Below are 22,817 nucleotides of genomic sequence, written 5' to 3'. Positions count from 1 at the left end.
GACCATGAGGCTCAGCAGCTCGCTTTCCCAACACTCCCAAGGCAGCTAGGGTTATAAGCTGTCCATCAAACCTAGCAAAAATACTTAGAGTGGTTGAGGGTGTGGGGCTCTGGGGTCATACTGCCTAAATCTGAATCCCTGATTTATGCCTTACTAGCTGGGTGATCTTGGGAAGTTACTTAACCTTTTTGTGCCTCTGTATTTATCTCATATAAAAATGAGGATGAAATGTAAGTGTAAATACAGAGTCTCCAGTAGGTGTTAATTTTAAATAAATACTTTTGTCATGACATTGTTTATACCTAAAATCCCTGCTAGCATAAGAGGTCACAGCAGAAATAGATTTTAAAAATCTCATGTCTGTGACTCATTCTGTTGTGCAACAGGCCCTTGGGCCCACAGCAAAAGCCTCCAGGCATCTTAGAGAAAACCAGCCCAGCTACAAAGATGCCTTCTTTCATTTCACTTGCCAGGAGCTGTTATATAATCAGGGCAGACTCTGAATGTAGCTGTTGGCCCTTCAAAAATTTAACATGAGAAATATACCAAATTACAATGAGAAGTCCGGAGCTGAAAGGAAGTTCTATCACATGCATAAAGAGGCATTTCACAGTCAATCAGAACATTTCAGCTCATGACCCTGAAAGGCTTGTTACCCTCACAAGCTCAGGTTTCGGTGCCAGATGCCTGCTAGAAGGTGCTAGCAGGAGCAGGCAGCAGCCCCTTGTCCAGAACTGCCTGTTTCTTATTCCAGTCTGTTTTCATATATTAACACATCTTGTTTAGAGCATAACATTCTATAAAACTTCCCATTAGATATGTCATGTGACCGCAACTGACACCCCAGGGCCAGCCATATGCCCCGCTGTTTTGTTAGTTTATATTCGATAACAAGCTGTTAAGTCTCCATCTAGCGGCTAGACATCCCAAGAAGGGAAAATAGAAGAAGCTTCTGACCACCTGGAGATTCTCGATGATTCTCAGGAAGCACAGTGGGTTTTTAGTAGGTGCTTTTGGTGAAAACCAACATGGCAGCTGCCTGCCTGCACAATCCCTTACCTCTTTCATCTGAACTGAGTTTAACTGCCCACTGGCTGGTGCACTAGAAAATTCCATTGCACAGGTCTCAAGACCTGTAGGTTACTCTGGGGGCTTGCTCTGTCAGAATGCTTTTCCCTGGCATTCAATCTTCTTTTTCTTTTATATTGAAGTTATTCTATTAATCCCAATCATAGGATCAGTTAAATGGTCAAGGATTTACTAATCTTTTGCTAAGATTCCCTTAGTTGCTGATGGAACTTACTAAGAATTCTCAGCCCAGAAAAATAGTTTCCTACGCTGTGCTATTAAGTCACTCCCAATTCTCTAAACTGTTACCCATTATATCCAATGTCAAATCTACATGGCACCAGAATCCAGAAAACAATGTAATTTGAATGCTTTGCACATCCTTAGTTAAATATAGCCTTGTGGCCTCTAACCTGGGATGTAGCACTGAGTTCAGACTCAATCCCAAAAGATATTCATCAGTGAAAAAGCTTCCAGCAAGGGACCCCATTTTATGATGTCACATGAAATGATGGCATGCTTGTTTGGCAGGTCTGGGTGATCAGGAGGCATTGGGAAGCTCTTATAAAAATCCCTTGAGTTCTGCTCCAGGCAGCCATAACATGGGGATGTGTGCAACAATCTAGAGCCATATGAAAGTACGAGTCTACTTTTCTGTCCTCTGTGGGACGTAACACAGCCCTGTAACATCTAATCCTTTGTTTTCTGCAGTGACACCAGTGCAAAACTCCTTAATGGAAGTTGGGTATACAGAGGATGTAGGCTTCATGAACCCCAATGAGAAGGATATCAGACGATCTGTCATTTTACCTTCATTACTGTAAGACTAGTTTCTAGGACCCTGGACCTAAGAGCCTCACCTGGCTCTTCACCATGCCTGTTGGAAGGTACTGGCAGAAGCAGTTAGCAGTTCCTTGCCCAAAACTTCCTGCTTCTTTATTCCAGTCTGTTTTCATATATTAACACATCTTGTTGAGTGTAACATTCCATATACCTTCCCATTAGAAATGCCATGTGAATGCAACTGATACACCCCAGGGCCAGCAAGGGACCCTATTTTTGATGTTCAGTTGGCTCACTTTCCCTTTCTTGATTAATTGCCACCAATCCTAGAATACTATATTACACTTCTGGACTCCAAATCAACCTCCAAACCATAGCACCCTACTTCCTCTATAGAGGGGGATAGGGCAGCTAGGGTACTGACATTCTAGTAAGAGTTGATCTGAAACTGTTCCTCATAATAATAAGAGCTCATCATGCCAGCCATTGACTTTGGCATGTTACTGACATTATCCTTAACTTTGCTCTGTCTCTGCAAGGTAGGTGCTGTGGTCTCTAAGTTATAGACAAAAAAAAAAAAAAGGTTAATTCACCTTGAGCTCTTATAGCCTATAAATTAGAGAGCTGAGCTGGGCTTCAAATCTCTAGCCCTATGTGATCCAAAGCCCAGCCCATGGTCTTCCCATCTTAACTCACTGTTTCTTCATCTCAGTTTCCAACAACCAAAATCTACTTTGCTTTCAGCTTGAGTAATTCAGGTTGATCTTCCTCTATTGGGCATATTTCTCTAGGATATGGAAGAAACAGAACTAATAAACAAACTAAAAATTATAATCTATCATTTATTTATTTAGCTGATTTCTTCAGAACGTCTTCTTTTTTTGTGTGTATGTAAAACCTTCCTATTTTTAAGGGGGCCACCCTGACACCTTCAAGCCATTGTAATTTCTGCTTATTTAACAAATGTCAACAATATGTTCATTCTGGAAATAACTGCAATGTCCACTAGGGGTCTCTATTCCGAAGCAGGTGAATACACATTCTTCAGCACACACACCCATCTCACATGCACTCATGCATGTGAACACGTGGATTCCTCTTTGTTATAAGGTTTAGTTGTTTGGGTTATGTCCAAATGACCTTTTCTAGTTTGACCCCACTTGCTGTACCAATCATCGTATGGGACTTTAAACATAATGCTCTTGCTCTCAAATCGTGCTTTACAAAGTTGAAATAATACCAGTTCTGAACTGCTGGAAGCATTACTAAAAATACAAAGCAGGCTATTTCTAAATATTTTTGCATCTGTTTGAAGTAAGATGAATTTAAAATATGAGACACTAATTTGTAATGTAACTCTATTATAAAAATATTACTCATTATACAATATTTTTAAGGTTAAAAAAGACTGCATTCTTGTTTGGTCCTCAGGTCTAAGAGGCTCCCTGAAATTCTTTGTAAAATGAAGAGAAATTTGATGATGACAAAGGAATCTGTGCCTGTTCCTCTGTCTTCACCCTATTGAAGGGCCCACACTACCTGAAGGCCTCGGCCTGCCCAAGGAAACCAGTTTCCCACAGTAACTGGAGACAGGCCTCCAGGTAATCTGATGATACATACCAAGACTGACAGCAACTTCATCTAGGGAGATGGTAGTTTTCTCAGTTGACAAGGGATAACTTGGATAGCGAGCTAGAAACTTCTGGCACAGGAGTCCTAAACTTTTCTGTTTTCTGCTTGGCCTTTGCTTTTCAAATTCGTCCACAGCACTGTCCCCAACAACATCAAGCTACAGAAGGCAGATAGAAGGGAGGGGGAATATGTCACAGTTAACATCCTAATGGAGAAATGGCAATGGCCAGTACTGGCAAAGTGGGGGGACATCTCAATGCATACCATCCTAGATTCTGGTTAAAATATGTTTCCTAATCTAATTTCTTGAATGTTTTATCTATTGTCTCCTCTGGACTGATGTTTTTTCTCCTTTGTAATTTGAGACTGAGTCTATTAGTTAAAAGTTTGACAAATGAAAAATGCAAGTCATTTACTGGTTGCTACAGCCTAGCTACTAGTGCATTCGCTGGGCCTGTGGAATCAGCATCACCAAGAGCTTATGAGATGTAGAATCTCAGGCATCAGCTATATGAGAATCTGGCTTTTTATAAGAGTCTAGGTGATTTCTATTGACAGGGAAGTTTAAGATACACTGGCCTGCCTTCTTCATCAAACTGTTTTATATTTCACAATTGACCAAAGGTTAGTAAAAATGAATGAAGGCAGTCCAATCATATTCTTCCTTATGCTTTATTTGTAAATACATTAAACTAGCATCCTGTCTCCTCCACCCACATTTGAAAGGGGCTCCATTCAAGCCCCAATAATGTAAAAGGCTTTTCAATGAACAGATTCAAAGAGAAAAGTGATCTAATTATCTCTATAGATTCAGAAAAAAACATTTGATAAATTTAACAGTCATTCATGATTTTCAGAAACACCTTTAAAAAACTTGGAATAATAGAGAACTTCAATGAGGGTATTCATGAAAACACAACGGCAAACGTCTATTTGTAAAACTTTGGAAGTGGTCCCTTAAAGTCAGGAAACAATTAGGATGCCCATGATCACTTTCTCTTCTGCATCAGACTGAAGACCCTAGTCAATGTGTGGGGACAAGGAAAAGAAACTGAGGCACAGGGACTGGAAAGGAATCAGCCACTTTCCTTCTCCAGAAGATATCACTGTTCACACAAAAGACTCAAAAGAATCTCTGACAAATCATTAAAAATAATAAAAGAATTTAGCAAGGTAGTTGAATACAAGAGAATACATTTAAAAAAATCAGCTGCATTCCTATACAACAGTAACAGCAAAGGAATTGAAAAGGTATCATTTACGAAAAGCAACAAGATTGATAAGGATTTTAGGAATAAATCAAGCAAAAATCTATCTGCATAAAATACAAAAACTTAAGATTTTAAAGAATACTTAAAATTTAGTGAAATATACCGTCTTCACAAAGACAACAACTCAGTATCGTAAAGAGGTGAATTCTTCTTAGTCTCCAGATTAAATGCAATCTCAACTAAAATCCTATCTAAAATACATATGGAAGAACAAACAGTCCAGAGTAGCCCACATGCTCTGAAGAAAGATTTTGTTCTACCTGCTTCATACAATAAGAGTATTAGGGTAGGAATGGACAATGGAACAGGAAGGGTCTAGAAACAGACACACATGTAAATGGAACTTTGACATGAAAGCAGTTGCACTGCCAGCCCAGCTGAGGGGGAGGAGAAAGACCTCCTGAATAAATAGTGCAGGGACAACTGATGGTATGTATAGAAAATCAAAGTTGAATTCTTGACTCACGCCATCCACAAAAAGCAATTCCAAATGGATCAAGAATTTAAACAGGTAAAGCAAATTTGAAATGAAGAAAATAAAGGAGATTATTTTTCTAACCTTGGAATAGAGAAGACTTCCTTCAGACACAAAAAACATTACTCTTAGAAGAAAAAAATGAACTAAATTAAACCTAAGAACTTTTGTTCATCAAGAAATAACATAAAGGGAAAAGACAATTATCAAACTGAAAGAATAGATACATAACTCACATAATTAATAAAGGTTTAGTATCAATATATAGTCAACTCCTACAAATCAAAATGACACACACACACACACACACACAAAACAATAAAAATTGGCAAAGAACACAAACAGGCATTTCACAGAAGAGCAGAAAACATGGTGGCCAGTAAACATGTGGAAAGAAGCTTGATCTGATGAATAATCAAAGAAAAGCAAACGAGTATCACAAAAAGATACACATTGTAGAGTCATGAGACTAGCAGAAATTATGAAATTTGACAATTTCAAGTGTCAGAACGGATATGGATGGCTAAATATTTATATATTACTGGAGGGAGGCAAACAGTACTTTGGAAAGCAATCTGGCATTATCTTGTGAACCTCTGCATATCTAATGACCTAGCACCTCTACCAGTAGGTATGTACCCAAAACAGTAGTTCTCAAACTCTTTGCTCTCAGGAGCCCTTTATGTTCTTAAAAATTACTGAGGACTCCACAGGGCAATTGTTTACGGGGGTTATCTATTGATAGTTACCGTGTTAGAAATGAAAATGGAGACAGTTAAAATGTTTTGTGAGAAAGGGGTATTTCATATATTATTTAGTTTCTGGATTAATAGAAGAGAACTGATATTTGTGCTTGCCTTTTGTAATCAATCTGTTGCAATACCCACATCATGTACTTCCCGGAAGATGTCAGTGTACACTTGGGAGAGAATGAAAGTTCAAAAATGGCAAAGGTCTTTGTATAATTATGAAAATAGTTTTGACCTCCCTGACTCTTGGAAAGATTGTCTGTACAGACTCTGAGGTCCCCAGATCACCCTTTGAGAACCACTGCCCAAGGGAAACTCTTGTATATGTACACCGGGAGACATAAATAAGAACGAATATCATAGCATAGTCTGTACTAGCCCTAAACTGCAAACAACCCAAATGGCTGTAAACGGGAGAATTAAGAAATAAATTGTGGTGTAGTCATGCAGTGGAATATCATAGAGCAATGAAAGAACTATGGCTACACGCAAAAACACAAATGAACCTAAAGGATGTATGTTGATTGACAAAAGCAAGTCCCCTAAGACTATAAATTCAAATTCAGATTCAGAAATGTGGTTACTCTGTTGGGGGAACAGATGCAAATTAATTACATTGTATCCATTTTTGGGCTGAGAAGTAGATTCATGGTGTTAAAGGTACTGCAAAAGATATGTGTATTTTAGATGATCAAATAGTCTATCAAAAAGTAATAAAGACTAGTTTAAAAAGGGTATTAAAAGTCTGTTTTAACATGGAGTACACAAAGACAGAAATAAGGGAACAATAGACACCAAGGCCTACTTGAGGGTAGAGGGGTGAGAGGAAGGTGATGACTGAAAAGCTACCTGTTGGGTATTGTGCTGATTACCCAGGTGACCGAATTATCTATACACCCAACACTCGCTCTATTCAATTTACTCATGTAACAAACCTGCACATGTACCCATTGAACTTAAAAGAAAAAAACTACTTAAAACTACTTGATTTTGATCGAATACATCAGACATTAAAAGCATCAGTATATAGTAAGTTTTCTGGATACAAGATCAATATACAAAAAAAAAAATCAATTGTATTTGCATATACTAGAAACAAACTATTGGAAATTGAAACTAAAATAAAAAATATAATTTGCAATAGCATAAAAAAACTTGGAAATCTAGAAAAATCTGACGAGATATACATCTGTACACCAAAAATTGTGAAACACTGCTGAAATAGATTAAAGCTCTCAATTTCAAAAGAAAGTCTGTTTTAAATCCATTGAAATTGTAGGCATTTACTTTCTAAAGGTGGTGAACACTTCTAGTGACTCATCAGCTAAAATCTCTCTATAAAGCCTGAGTAGAAAACGAAAATTTTAACTGTTTTAGGGGCATGTTAAACAACTAGTTCTACCAAAGTTAGATCAATAATGTTACCTTGTGCAAGAGGTCACTAATCATTTCCATTGGTTGATTGTCACTTTGCTATATTTTTGTAAAAAAAATTACAAAAAATCTAATATTTATATGCCTTTGACAACCAGAGGCACATTTAATCTTATGTAGTTTTAAACCAGGACAGGTACCACAACCCTCATTTTACAAGTGAGTAAACTGAGGTGTTGAGATTTCCCCCAGTCACCAGCTAGCAATTTGAACCCAAGGCCTCAGAAACCAGCTCCTTGTGGATTTCATATCAAATATAAAATGGAAAGGAAGCCAAAGGACAGCCCAGACTTTAAAAAGGAATTGTGAAATTCCTCTGGCTTCAAGCCTGTAGGAAGTACTCTCAAGACTGTATGATTTGTATTTAGTTATGTAAAAGAATCTCCGTACTCCCACTGCAATATATATAACAGATTAAAGTCATTTTGTTCGATGAATTTCAAGTTGTAATTCGAGACATCTTTTTTCTCTTCTCTCTTCCCAATTTCTTCACTTTGGCAATTTTTATAGCTTAAAAAAATCCGCCAAAAGGAGAAAAATGGCTAAGAATACTGAAATCTTCAAAACTTTTCTTAGCAAGCTTGGGAAAAAGCTTGATGGAAAATGAAAATAACCGACCTTTTATTATTATTCTTATTTTTACAAAATATAGACATGCTGCTTATTCAACAGCACTGTTTCCCCACAGAACAGGTAATTTAAAGATGGCTTAACTTCAGTAAAGCTCCAAACTAACAAACTGGTCATATATAAGAATAATGGAATTTCCTAAACCAAAAATATTTACATTAATGTTATCCTTAAAATCTGGGCAAAATTAAAATTCACAGAAGTATTTAAAAAATCCAAATCCCTTCATTAAATAAAATGATTAAATATCATTACTTCAAAATAATTTATCATTTTTAGATGAGCCCTGGTCCAGGGAGTATCATACAGAAAATAAAGCATTCATTATGAAAAATAAGATAGAATGAGATTTCTGTAATAAAAAGCAAAAGATATTCGGTTTGACACTGCTTTTAGCTCAATAGGAGCTGAAAAATTGAGAGTTCTATGACTTTTTAATAATCAAGTAAAATTTTTTAAGTTCCATAAAATTGCCAAGGAGCACAGTCTGTTTACCTGTAGAGAATCTGTAAATACATCATCCTTGTTTTCAATGCGTCGGAATAGTCCCTTTTTCTTCTCCCGGTCCCTTATATCTGGGCTGGCAGCACTAATGAGCATCTTCAGGTTAGCTGTCGGTGTCCATGGTTCCGCTTGCTGTCTGTCAACTAGCTTAACTGGAGTAATGGGATTTCTTTCTGGAGTAAATTTTTTTTGCTTTGATAAATCAATTGGTTCATTTTTTATTGGCGTCTTCGGAGCCATCCTTGACCGATCAACAAATATATTTTCCTATTTTAAAAAAGAGACTTTTAGCAAGAATGAGAAAGGGCAGTTATCAGCTAAGAGTACACTTTATTCCCACCATTCACTAAGACTTGAAAATACAAATAGGACCATATGTTTAGGGCTGAAAAGTATCAAGATAGGACTAATGAAAGTTAGAAGTCTTCATGGGAATCTAAGAGTGGCTCCAATGAGAAGTAGATTATAATCTGCTACACTTTTACGTCTATCTTTCATGGTATCTCTGTAAGCCGTATCTATCCCTGTTGCATGTTTGTAACAGATGGGGACTACGAGGGCCAATCTGGGTTGAGTCCATATCACTTGTAGGTGTCATCTTTTTAAAAACACTACTCACAAGTTTGCACTGACTACTGAAGAGCAAGAATGCTTTTGTAGTTCAATGCATACCAGTGTTAATATAGCACTTAGTAGCAGGACCAGTTAATGGAAGAGCACCCAACAAAATCCCACATTTTAAGCCAACCTAGAGAGTACAGTGGCAATACTTGTGCTGAGGTTTATTTTTCTTCCTTTAAAAAAAAAATAGATAGGGTCTCACTCTGTTGCCTAGGTGAATACAGTGGTGTGATCATGATTCACTGAAGCCTCAAACTCCTGGGCATGTGCAATCTTTTTGCTTTAGCCTCCCAAGTAGCTGAGACCACAGGCACACACCACTACATCCAAATACTTTATTTTTTGGACATAGGATCTCGCTCTGTCACCCAGGCTGGAGTACAGTGGCGTGGTCACAGCTTACTGCAGCCTCAAACTCCTAGGCTCAAGTGATCTTCCCACCTCAGCCTCCCAAAGTACTGGGAATTCCAGTGCACACCACCACACCCAGCTAATTTTTTTTTTTTTTTTTTTTTTTTTTGAAACGGAGTCTTACTCTGTTGCCAGGCTGGAGAGCAGTGGTGCAATCTTGGCTCAATGCAACATCTACCTCCCGGGTTCAAGTGTTTCTCCTGCCTCAGCCTCCCGAGCAGCTGAACTACAGGCACACGCCACCACACCCAGCTAATTTTTGTATTTTTAGTAGAGATGGGGTTTCTCCGTTTAGCCAGGCTGGTCTTGAACACTTGACCTCGTTATCTGCCCACCTTGGCTTCCTAAAGTGCTGGGATTACAGGTCTGAGCCACTGCGCTCAGCCTTACCCAGCTAATTTTCAAAATTTTTTGTAGAGACAGGGTCTCGCCATGTTGCCCAGGCTGGTCTTGAACTCCTGGCTTCAAGTGATCTTCCTGCTTTAGCCTCCCAAGGTGCTAGAATTACAGGCATGAGCCACCACACCTAGCCTTTTAAAATTTTTTGTAGAGATGGGGTCTCGCTATGTTACCAAGGCACATCTCAAACTCTTGGCTTCAAGTAATCATCCCATATTAGCCTCTCCAAGTGCTGGGATTACAGGCATGAGCCACCACACCTAGACTATTGAGGTTTTTAAGTGTTTAACTCCCAAGTTCCGTTCTTAACTTTTCTGTACCCTGGTGATAGCTTGTGGAATAGCACCTGCCTTCAGACCATACTTTGAGGTAGACTGTCTTAACTAATTCTAAGAAAAGATTAATGATGGGCCCACCGTTAAAAAGGACTAAGTATATAGAATCTGCCTTTGGAACTACCAAGTAATTAAAATATATTTTTCCCCTAAAAAAGTTTCAAAAATTCAATATGGGAATTTGACAATTCAATATTCAAAAACAGAAAGATCCTGCTTTTTCTGTAGTATTCCCTTCCAGTCAACAGTGTCTTACATAATTACAAAGGTAGATGAGTTATCTGTCACTCCTTCCCTGTACACTCTATAGAGCTACTGCATGCTCGGGTTTTGGCTGAGCAGTGGTTTACAGTAAGTGCTTTCCTATAAATGAGCAACATGTGAAGAGGTAAAATATTGGGAGAAACTGGAGTTTGTGTAGGCAAGGCAACTCTTGCTCCTTGGATCAGCAGAAGCTGCATGCTAGCTATGGCAACGTTCTGTCCCAGTGTAAGAGGAAGGAGAGGACTGAGTGGAAGTGGCGGTTTCTCATACTACAGTAAGCACCTGGCCCAGAGTGCTGCATCTACCCACCTCTTTTAATAAGTTCCTGTTAGTGTGCTATTCTGATAAAAGGCTTCTACAGGTGAATTCTCAAGGGAAATTACTGTTTACTATGTGCCATGCTTTGTTTCATGTATTTTGCATGCATTGACTCCTCATCCAATCCTGTGACATAGGTATTATTATTTTTCTAGTGTATTATTATTTTTCTAGTGTATAGATGAAGAAACCAAGGCACAGAGAAGTCAAATAACTTGGCTGAGGTCACCTATAACCTCATTCAGTGGAAAATCATTGGTATGCAAGAAATAGCTGAAGGCAGAACTTTCTGAAATTCTGCATCTAAAAATGAGCTTGTGTCCTGGGTACAAACTGGGAGGAAGTCTTCTTTTTCACATCTCCAACCAAAGGTACCCAGCAGGCCATGGATCCCTACTAGCACCTAGGGAGAGGCAGCATGGGAAATAGTTATATATGCGGATGCAGGGCCGGCTAACCTTCCCCTCCTACTTATCAGCTGTGTGAGTGCGGCAAGTTCCTGTACCTCACTGTACTTTATTTCTTTCAACTGAAAACGAAGTTCATAAAAATACCAATCTCAAGGGTTATGAGATTAGTTCCTGGCATATAGCGAGCGCTCGATAAAACAGCTATTATCTTTTCCCTCTTTCCTATTCTTTATTACCATTCACTCTGGCATTTCTAGCTAAATATACTACAGCACTTCACATTGCAATTTAACTTCCTGGATGTGTCTTGTCTCAATAACAAGAATGTGCCCTTGAAAATGTCAAGAAGCAAGTTCCACATGTGTTGTTCTTCACAATTTTTGGCACAATGCCTTCCCCACTGCAGGTGCTCAAAGAATACTGTGCTTTGATGAGTTATTCCAAAAGGTATCCTCATGGTGGAGGGTGTGGTCCAGGCATGCTGGGTGGACAGAGATTTACACGCCTTCTCCATTGCTTCCAATAGACTTATTTTTTCCCTAGTGAGGGAGCAATTGAGAATAAATTATTTCTTCATACACTTCGATATATTTTCACTGAAGTTTACGGAATACTTAAAGTAAGAGGGGAGTTAGGTCATATAGGTTATGATAGTATTACACCTCTACATCAAGAGAAAAAAATGCCAAACCAATTGTTTTCTAAGGAGTCAGGTAGACGGAAAGTCAACTACAATTTAGCCACATCTTGCTCCAATCTGTCTGTCTTGCTATGCTGATGCCGTATAGGGCTGTGGAAAGGGTACTGCAATGGAAACCTTATTTGTGTCCCAGCTGTTTGTGTCTTTTTGATCCTGGACAAACTGTTCATTCTGTCTGGGGCCAGGCTTCCATATGTATAAAATGAGGAATTTAGACGAAAGTATCTTATCTCCAAGGTTTTCTAGCAAGGCTGCCTAGCTGTGGAGCGGATGCTGCGATGAACCCTGATCTCTTCAGATGTGACTCATTCCCCAGCTGCTGGAAGCAATGCCAACAGTCATCCCATAACCAGACTGTTTTGGTTGAATACGGCTGACTCGTCCAGGGTCACACCACTTCCTCTCCTATACTCGCTGGTTGGTAGAAGTAGCACAGACATAAAAGCAAGGCATCCTTGCCTCAACTCTGGACTCCTCTAATGGCTACCCTAGAACTCCCCAGAAGGTAACTTCCACTGTGACTGTATCACATCGCAGCTCCACATATCCCTCTGTCCGATTCCATGCCTTTCCATCCCTTCCCTAGGCATTGATCCCAAGAGCACTTCCTAATAAACCTCCTGCACACTTAACCTCCGGGTAAGATCTGCTTCAGGAAATCTGACCTGCAACACCCTGGAAATTGCTCCCTCCATTAGAGTGTCTGGAGAAAAGTATCCTGTGAAATGGCCCTCTAGTTTCCGTATGTCAATAGAGGTAATATACCTTGGCTTACCTACCATAGAGTTGCCGTGATGATGAGCTCAGAAGGTAAATGCACTCTGTCATCTGTGACAAATGTTCAATATTATTAATAATAACACCAGCACACTGACTCTTGGTAAACTGGTTTATGCTGCCACAGAAAAGTCTTGGTTGTCTCGGTTCTACTGCTGCTCCTGTGTCAGATGCAGCTTTGATCATGTTATCTCAAACAATATACATATATTTAGCCAACTTCTTTTTCACTTCCCTCTCATGCACATCCCACATTCTGCCCAAACAGTCCCCTTGCTTTTCAAAACTGCCCTTCACTTTATCACAGCTAAACTGGTGCTCACACCACCGCTTCCTCTTTAATGCCACTGGCTTTGCCTGTTAAAATTTTGCCTACTATTTAAGGCTTATTGCAATGACTACATGTTAGAAAGTGTCTCCTTCTAGCTATGAACCAAAAACTCTCCTTTCCAGAGCACACCTTCTAGAAGCAATCCACATTTGAGGGTTTCATCCACCTACTCCCTAGGGGTCCCTCAAACTACCAGTCTGTTGTGATCCACTGCTCTTACTTAGGTCACCTCTTGGTAGCCAGATCAAGTCAGAGGCAAAATATCTTACCTGACCTCACTGCAGCAGTTAAGACAGTTGACTATTCTTTGCTCTATAGAACTCTCAGCCTTTAACTTGTGAGATACCACTGTTTCTCTCCTGGTTCTTCACATACTTCTGACCGTGCCTTCTCAGCCTCCTTCTATTTTCACTCTTACAAACCAAACCACAGGAGTCCACACACAACCCTCTGCCCGTCTCTCACTATTTGCTGCTCCCACGTATAGGGCTTTAAAATCAACCTGTACGCTGACAATTCCCATTTGGACCTGACTACGACCTTTCAGGAATTCCAAAATCAGGCTACCTGCTGCCTTCTGCATATACTTATTTACCTGTAAATCATACAGGTACAAACATATTCCAAAGTTAAACTCACCTTCTTTCTCAGCTACTCCCAAAAGAGATGAATGACCTTCAAAGAACACCCATGCCCGTTAAGTCTGGGCATTGTCCCCAAATAAACCATGCTCATTTCTACTTCTTCACTAGCTCCCCTCCTCTCTACTTGCCTGAGACCTAGTATTCCTTCTAGCCATAGCTCAAGTGCTAGCTCCTTCACAGAGCTCTCCCGACCTCTTTGCCCCAGACCATCTGTTTTCCACTTTTGTTGTCTCGAGCACATTGTAAACAGATAGTAACTTTGGGTAATGAAGTTGGAAACTCCTGTATGTTTTAAAGAAAAGTTTCTCCATAACTGGTAAGAAAATGCATGCATAAGACAGTACTTACAGACCTTGACCAGTGGGCAGATGGCCAAGAAAGAAATCCTCTAAATGACCGCTGATCCAGCCGGATACCACTCCAGGTATTCCCCAGAGGGATTCCAAGAAGGAACAGCTCAGCACCACTAGCTTCCAGCTACTCTTGATTACATAAACATTTTCAGAATGCCCATACATCATGCTGTTTCTTCTGCCTGAAATGTCCATCTTGTTCACGTTTGCTTTCTTGTAGGTTGAGCTTTCTCATCCACCAAGGCTTAGCCCAAATCTTCCTTCCTCTGTGAAACTTTTTAATGCTCTCTGAACTCCCCATGCATTTATTTCCACCTCCTCTTTCTGCCCCAGTACTTTGTTCCTACTCCTAGTATAGCACTTAACAAATCAACAGTATAGTTTCACATTTGGGCCCCTGAAAGTCTCTCAGGTAACTGTGAGTAGAGTGGACACCATGTTTATCTTTAGGCTATCAGTCTGATTCAAAACAGTGTGAAGACTATGTGGTTATGGGTGCTTTACAAAAACTCAGTGTGGGGAGTACTATATATTAATTCCCGTTTGTGGAAGAAAAAAATGGACTTAGGGAGATTAGGAAACTCATTAAATCACTATATCCCCAGCATCTGGATGAAAAATATTTGTTGAAAGGTCATATAGCTAATAAATGGCAAAGAGCAGGAAATCAAACCCAGGATCCCTCGGCTCTTAAACCCCATGTTTCCATCATCCCTAGAAAGCATCCTTCCTTTATTTCATAGCAGCGTATCTGTTTATGGTCACATAGCTAATAAAGGGCAAAGCAGGAAATCAAACCCAGGACTCCTTGGCTCTTAAACTCCATGTTTTCATCATCCCTAGAAAGCATCCTTCCTTTACTTCACAGCAGCATGAAAAAGAGAGACAGAAGGCCCTCCTAGTAACTATTGGAAGCACTCTGTTTTCATCTCTTGCCTTCTATTTGAGAGGACATAATCCCTACTCAGACATGCTATTCCAAACGTTTTCACTGCTTTTCCAATCTCTTTAAGTCAGTTGAGTTTTTTTCCACACACATTAGACTGTGAAAGCTTGACTCTACACAGGACTTGCTGATGCTAGAGAAGGGTCCTTGTCGAAGGTACTTGATAAAAATCATTGACCCAGGAGGAAGAGAAGCAGAGCACTGACTTAGACTTTATATAAATGTATGGATACATATTCTTTCAAGGCTGAACCATCCAAATTAGAAAGGAAAACAAAGACTTGTTCTAAAACTCTCAACGCCCAAACTCTGAATATATACTTTAAGTCTGGGCATTTCCACTCATGGCCTAGATAATTTTTTAAAAAGCCCAGTTTTTTTTTTCTTCACTTTATCTGTGGTTTCACTTCCAGTAGCCAATAGTGGTCTAAAAATATCAAAAGGAAAATTCCAGAAATAAACAATTCATGAGTTTTAAATTGTATGCCGTCTTGTGTGATGAACTCTCATGTCATCCTGCTCCGTCCTGCTTGGGATATGACTCACCCCTTTGTCCAGCGTATTTGCTCTGTAGATACTACCTGCTCCTTCGTTAGTCACTTAGCAGCCACTGTGTTATTGACTGACCTTCATGGCATCGCAGTGCTCATGTTTGAGTAACTCTTATTTGACTTCATAATGGCTCCAAAGCACAAGAGTAGCGATGCTGGCATTTGGATATGCCAAAGCAAAGTCATAAAGTGCTTCTTTTAACAGAAAAAGTGAACGTTCTTTTAAGGAAAGAAAAAAACCGTACTCCAAGGTTGCTAAGATCTACTATAAGAATGAATCTCCTATCTGTGAAATTGTGAAGAATGAAAAAGAAATTCATGCTAGTTTTTCTGTCATACCCCAAACTGCAAAAGTTATAGCCACGGTACATAAGTGCTTAGTTAAGATGGAAAAGGCACTAAATTTGGGGGTGGAAACATAAGCAGAGTAAACAAAAATGTGTTCCAGCTAATGGCAATCCAGTTTACTATTATCCACAGTTTCAGGTACTCGCTGCAGGTCTCAGAACACATTTCCTGTGGATAAGGGGGACTATGTATTTCTTTGCTTAATAAAAATAAATCAAAATGCTGGACCAAAGTATCCCTACATGGGGAAAGCATACAATTTCACGTCTATCCCAAATTAACAATAATCAAGTATTCTTCAAAGGTTCATATGACAGGTGCTTTGCAACCGAGGCGTTTGATTGTTGATGCTAAGCCTAATAATCAGACCAGGAACTCAGAGAGTTCAATGCCCAAGTTGCCACTCATAGATTTATATTCAAAGTTTCTAAAATTTGGTTTGTTATTTCTGTTTGCCTCTGCCTAAAAATGCTCAGATAGCTTAGACATTGTTATGGCCAGTTTACTTTATAACGTTTCTTGCAAACAACACCTTGGTCTTACAAATCACAAGGGGTGCAAAATGGAAGGGAATGGCTCAGTGCAAAACTAGCAATAGTATGGTAATATATTCAGAATATATTGATGTGTTGAGCCTCTTTATCTCCCTGAAGGAAGGTACGGGTCTACTCTTGGGTGAATCCAACGGCCTCTAGGAGCTAGTTTATTGGTATGAAAGCATTTCACAGCACTTTAATAATCCAGCATTTTTAACTACAGTGGTCTATCTTCCTGGGAACAGAGACTTAGCATTCCTACAGAGCATTAGCTACACGACCCTTGACAACTGTATTACAAACCTTGATTGCTGTAGCCAGTGTGTTTTTGACTTATATAAATGGGTTACAACATTACATTTAACCTTGCCTATTTTTCCCACTATATCTGAGAGTAGAATTGCAGCAGTAACGGTTTGGATGGTTCTATTTTTTCTTTTCTTTCTTTCTTTTTTTTTTTTTTTTGAGACGGCATCTTGCTCTGTCTGCCATGCTGGAGTGCAGTGGCGGGATCTTGGCTCACTGCAACCTCTGCCTCCTGGGCTCAAGCAAATCTTCTGCCTCAGCCTCCTGAGTAGCTGAGACTACAGGCGTCCACCACCATTCGCAGCTAATTTCTGTATTTTTTTTTTTTTTTAGTAGAGATGGGGTTTCACCACATTGGTTAGGATGATCTCCAACTCCTGACCTTGCCATCCGCTCACCTCGGCCTCCCAAAGTGCTGGGATTAACTTTGGCCCGATGGCTCTATTTTTAAAAAACAATGTTTCTATAATGTTCATCAATATTAAAATACAAATACAAATGGCATGTTGGAACGCTTAATTGAATTCAACATCAGCATCCTTAATGTGTTAGAAAGTAAGGTATTTATGCTTGCTTACCTTTTGTGCATTTTCCCCATCTTCAATTGCAAAATCTAGTCTGGGCTGCCTGGGGCTGATCAGGTCTTTTAGTGTTAAACAATTTACCTCCATCTGTAATTACATTAGAAAATGATTTTACAATTAGATAGTTTTTCCTCTTACAAAAATATCTACATATTTTTTTCCTCCCACAAAAATATGTACCTATTTGTTACTTATTTGTCAATATGAAATTCTCAATTCTCTAAACACATCCTGGGCATTTCCAGGAGTATAGCCACCCTCAACTTTCTAAAACTCACACGAACAAACTCAAACACCTAAAGTGTGCTTAGTAATACTGAAAAGCTGGTAAGGGGAAAAAAAAGTCTACAAAAATAGTAATTATTTATGAAAAGCTAGATAGCAAAATAAAGTTACCAAGTCGGGGGGGTGGGGGGCAAATCTGTCAGAAAGTGCAGGGTCTCCCAGGTCAGTTAATTTTGGCGCAAAGAACTGAGAGGAATTCGGCTTTCAGGGTGTTTGAATCAGGGAAGGAAACCCGATAGCTAGACCAAACCCACTCAGCGCTGAGCGCAGTCCCTCCCGAGGCCTCCATGCAGACCCCCCAAATAAACTCCTCCAATGAAAGCCCAAATCGTGGGGAAGGGCAAATCCCCTCTACTGCCCGGCCAGAGGGAGAGCTGCAGCGGGCACAGCCTCTGCGCACCGGGTCCCCAGGATCCCAGGCAGAAACACCTCGAACCTCCCACAGCCGGGGGACGGGAGGGGTGGCAGGCTGGCAGCCGGGGCGGGAGGGGTCCCCGTATCCCCATTCCCGCCTCCCTACCAGGGCTGGCGCCGCACGCTTACCCCTGCTTTCCAAGGGAGGCTTCCTGCCTCTGCAGGGACCTTCACGGCCCCACGCCGACGAGGGCAGGTGGTGCGGCAATCAGCAGCCGGGCGGCGGCATCGGGAAGGGAGAGCGAGAGGGGCAGATCCCCGCGCCGAGTGCCCTGGGCTGGCTGGGACCCCGCGGCGTCCGGGCAGCGCCAGCGCTCAGACCCGCCGTTCGCGACTCCAGCCTGGATCCCAGTCCCCGCTAAAACACCTCCTCTGGCGCCTTGAGACCGAATTTGAGAATCCACCAATCAGCGGCGGCCGGCCGGGCAGCCCCGGCCAATCGTGCGGCGGCACGGCCCGGGCTCGCCGCCCCTCAGACTCTTGGCGCCCCGAGCCGCGCTTTTTGCCCTCACCCGCCCAATTGTTGCCGCCTCGGCCCCCTCCCCCTTCCCGGCACCTGGAAACCTCGGGCCCGGGAGCCAATTCCTGCTGGGGACGCGGGCCGGGGCGGCCGCGGGAAGCCAAGGCGGGGGCGGCGCGGGACGGCGCGGGGCGGCGGGTGAAGGAAGGGGAGGAGGAGGAGACCCTTTTGTTATGCATACAAGACCCGCACACGTCCCCGCGGCTTGCCGCGCCGGGGGACCGCGGACACAGCCTGGGGAGAGGAAAGCAGATGGGGTTTGGAAAAACAATCTACAACCTCTGATGCTGCTGCCGCCATCCCCACCCGCCCAAGCAACCTGCGCGGAAGCGGAGTTGTCCGGGCTTGCCGGGGCAAACTTTCCAACACCGCATGCTGATGTGACACGTGAACCATGGTTACCGCTCTGCTGCGAGCAGATGGCACGCCGGTTAGCCTGGAGACGAGACTGAAAGCCAAACCAGAAATTTTTTTTTTAACTTTGTGTGTGTGTGTGTGTGTGTGTGTGTGGCAAATCCGGAAATGTTTTTGGTGTTCACTTTTCACCACGTTGCAAATAATTAGGAGGGAAAAAGCTTTATATAAAAAAAGTAGTTATTTGCAGTATGGACTAGCAGTCTGGGAGACAGCCTAGAAAATTTCCTCAACACCTCTGATTTGCATTAAATGTTTCACTTCTTTAATCTTACAGTTTCTCTTTTAAAATATGAATGTTGGTAGAAATAGACTTTTTACAAAATAGACTTTCTTGTTTAGAAGTTTTCAATTTACAGAAAAATTAAGATATGACCAAGAATTCCCATATATACAGCACCCAGTTCCACCCACCATTAACATTTTGTGTTAATATAGAATATTTGTTGAAATTAATGAACTAATATTGGGAGATTCTTCTGAGCTAAAGTCATTACTTTATTCAGATTTCCTTGTTTTTTTCCTAGTGTCGTTTTTTCTGTTCAGGATCCTATATTACCTTCAGTTCCCATGTCTCTACAGGCTTCTCTTGGCTATGACAGTTTCTCATACTTTTCTCATTTTTGATACCCGGACATTTTTGAGTAGTAGTGGTCAGGTAGGATATTCCTCAACTGATATTTAAGACAGCCTTCTTAAAGCACCAGACATTCTTAAATGTACAGACATTTCCGTACACCCCATATACTTTACAGCAAAGGTATCAGTGTCCTCCTTTCTGTATCAAGGCTCCACTCTTCATCACTTACCCTCAAAATTATTTTATTTTATTTTTGGAGATGAAGTCTCGCTCTGTCACCCAGGCTGGAGTGCAGTGGCACAATCTTGGCTCACTGCAACCTCCACCTCCTGGGTGCAAGCGATTCTCTGCCTCAGCCTCCCAAGTAGCTGGGACTACAGGGATGCGCCACCACGCCCAGCTAATTTTTGTAGTTTTAGTAGAGACAGGGTTTCACCATGTTGGGCAGGCTGGTCTCGAACTCCTGGCCTCAGGTGATCCGTCTGCCTCAAACTCCCAAAGTGCTGGGATTATAGCTGTGAGACACCACTCCCAGCATTAAATATATATATTTTAAATGAACTCTCAGCAGAATTCAGAATGCTCAACCAAGTCCTTCACTTCAAACTCTAGATTGCTGGTAAATACAGCCTAAAAAAAAAGAAAAGCCACTGCTAGGTCATACATCAAAAGGAGAAAAGCGTGCAAAACATTAAACAAAAGCAATAGGAATAAAAATCTGACATTTTTATAGGAATAACATTTTGAACTCAAATCTCTTTTGTAGGTAGAAACCTAATTAAAAGTTTAAAGAATAAAAAATTGCAACTTATTAAATATTGCACATATGTGGAAGCAGGAAGTTTAGATAAGGAAATATTTTTCCCAGTGGTATTCATTTTCTGTGGCTGTTGAAACAAATGACCACAACTGGTTTATGAGGACAGAGATTTAGTTTCTCAAGTTCTGGAAAGTTAAGGTGTTCCCAGGGCCACACTCCGTCCGGGGCTCTTGAGAAGAATCTGTCCTTTTCCTTTTTCAGTTTCTGGCAGCTTTCAACAATTTTTGACATGTGGCAGCCTCACTCCAATCTCTACCTCCATGGTTATGTTGCTTTCTCTTTTGCCTGTTAAGTCTCCCTCATGTCTCTCTTATGAGGATACCTGTCACTGAATTTAGGTCCCACTTGAATAATCCGGGATAATCTCATCTTGAGATCTTCAATTTAATTGCATCTAGGAAGATCCTCTTTCCTTCTCAGTAACGTTCCTTCCTGGGTTCTGGGGATCAGGACATGGATATACCTTTTTGGAACCCACCATTCAGCCTTCTAGACCGACATTCAAATTATTAAATTCCATTCATTTCTCTGATATTTCAAAATACTAGTGATGGTTTCTTTGAGGTTAGACAGTTTCATGGTACAGAACTTTTCCTAGCATTTCAAAGTAAAAGTGCTTTTTCTGTTTTGATACAAATGTAGACTCCATTCGAGTAACACACACACAAAAAAACTCAGTTGCATACATCACTTCAGACACTTATAATTTCATTGATTGTAAGAGTTATCTTAGATTTGGAGGAAAACTGGAAAATAAATGTTTAATAGACAAATTCAGAAACATTATTCCCACACACTTATTTATATTGATGTTTTTAAGTCCCAGAATTCATGCATAATCTGTCAATCTCTTGAAATTCAGTTGACACTGATGTTGGCTGGCAAGTAGGCAGGAGTATCAAGAAGAATCTCAACATGTGACCTCTCCATATGGCCTGGCCCTTCTTACAGCATGGTAGCGCAAGATAGATGGACTTCTTCCAGGGTGGCTCCTGGGATTCAAAATGAATGTACCATGTAGCAAAGTGGAAATTGTATTACCTTTTGTGACATAGCCTAAGAACTAAGATGGCATCAATTCCACTATACTTTTTGGGAGAAAGCAGTCAAAAATCCATCCATATTCAAGGAGAGAAGACATATACCTCATTCTCAATGGAAGAAGGATCAAAAAATTTGGGGTCATATACATACATATGAAGTATACTTCATACATACTTCATATATAGCCTTAAAGTATGGGGTTATATATATTATATGAAGTATATATACTTTAAAGCTACATATGAAGTATACTTCATATATATATATATATATATGAGCCCAAATTGTTTGACCCTTCTCCCACTATCTTCCATATATATATGTATATTTATACTTTAAGTTCTGGGGTACACATGCAGAATATGCAAGTTTGTTACATAGGTATACACATGCCATGGTGGTTTGCTGCACCTATCAACCCATCATCTACTTTACGTATTTCTCCTAATGCTATCCCCACCCCTTGACAGGCCCCAGTGTGTGATGCTCCCTTCCCTGTGTCTATGTGTTCTCATTGTTCAACTCCCAATTATGTGAGAACACATGGTGTTTGGTTTGCTGTTCCTGTGTCAGTTTGCTGAGAATGATGGTTTCCAGCTTCATCTATGTCCCTGCAAAGGACATGAACTCATCCTTTTTAATGGCTGCATAGTATTCCATGGTGTATATGTGCCAGATTTTCTTTACACAGTCTATCATTGATGGGCATTTGGGTTGGTTCCAAGTCTTTGCTTTTGTGAACAGTGCAGCAATAAACAAATGTATGCATGTGTCTTTATAGTAGAATGATTTATAATCTTTTGGATATATAACCAGTAATGGGATTGCTGGGTCAAATGGGATTTCTATTTCTAGATCTGCCACACTGTCTTCCACAATGGTTGAACCAATTTACACTCCCACCAACAGTTTAAAAGTGTTCCTGTTTCTCCACATCCTCTCCAGCATCTGTTGTTTCCTGACTTTTTAATGATTGCCATTCTAACTGGAGTGAGATGGTATCTCATTGTGGTTTTAATTTGCATTTCTCTATGACCAGTGATGATGAGCTTTCTTCCTATGTTTGTTGGCTGCATAAATGTCTTCTTTTGAGAAGTGTCTGTTCATATCCTTTGCCCACTTTTTGATGGGGTTGTTTTTTTCTTGTAAATTTGTTTAAGTTCTTTGTAGATTCTAGATATTAGCCCTTTGTCATATGGATAGATTGCAAAATTTTTTCCCGTTCTGTAGGTTGCCTGTTCACTCTGATGATAATTTCATTTGCTGTTCAGAAGCTCTTTAGTTTAATTGGATCTCAGTTGTCAATTTTGGCTTTTGTTGCCATTGCTTTTGGTGTTTTACTCATGAAGTCCTTGCCCAT

General features: G+C 40.5%; 1 protein-coding gene across 2 annotated transcripts in view; it reads right to left on the bottom strand.

The window, feature by feature from the left end:
• The window catches only part of E2F7 (E2F transcription factor 7), a 41,769-nt gene extending 23,357 nt beyond the window's left edge, over positions 1-18,412 (bottom strand). Inside the window, exons 1-4 of one of the 2 annotated variants that reach the window (XM_003927824.3) lie at positions 18,209-18,412; positions 17,375-17,467; positions 8,538-8,813; positions 3,472-3,640 (exon numbers count right to left, since the gene is read on the bottom strand). In XM_003927824.3, coding sequence (XP_003927873.1) covers positions 3,472-3,640; positions 8,538-8,813; positions 17,375-17,467 — 538 coding nt within the window. In that variant the 5' untranslated portion in view covers positions 18,209-18,412. The remainder of the gene's footprint in view (positions 1-3,471; positions 3,641-8,537; positions 8,814-17,374; positions 17,468-18,208) is intronic. The other variant, XM_074402528.1, reaches the window with a different exon arrangement.
• Between the last annotated feature and the right edge of the window lie 4,405 nt (positions 18,413-22,817).

The sequence above is a fragment of the Saimiri boliviensis genome, chromosome 7 (assembly GCF_048565385.1).
Source record: "Saimiri boliviensis isolate mSaiBol1 chromosome 7, mSaiBol1.pri, whole genome shotgun sequence".
In the NCBI taxonomy this organism is placed as follows: domain Eukaryota; kingdom Metazoa; phylum Chordata; class Mammalia; order Primates; family Cebidae; genus Saimiri; species Saimiri boliviensis.
The sequence above is the reverse complement of the archived record's forward strand: the minus strand, read 5'-3'. Positions and strand labels throughout refer to the sequence as shown.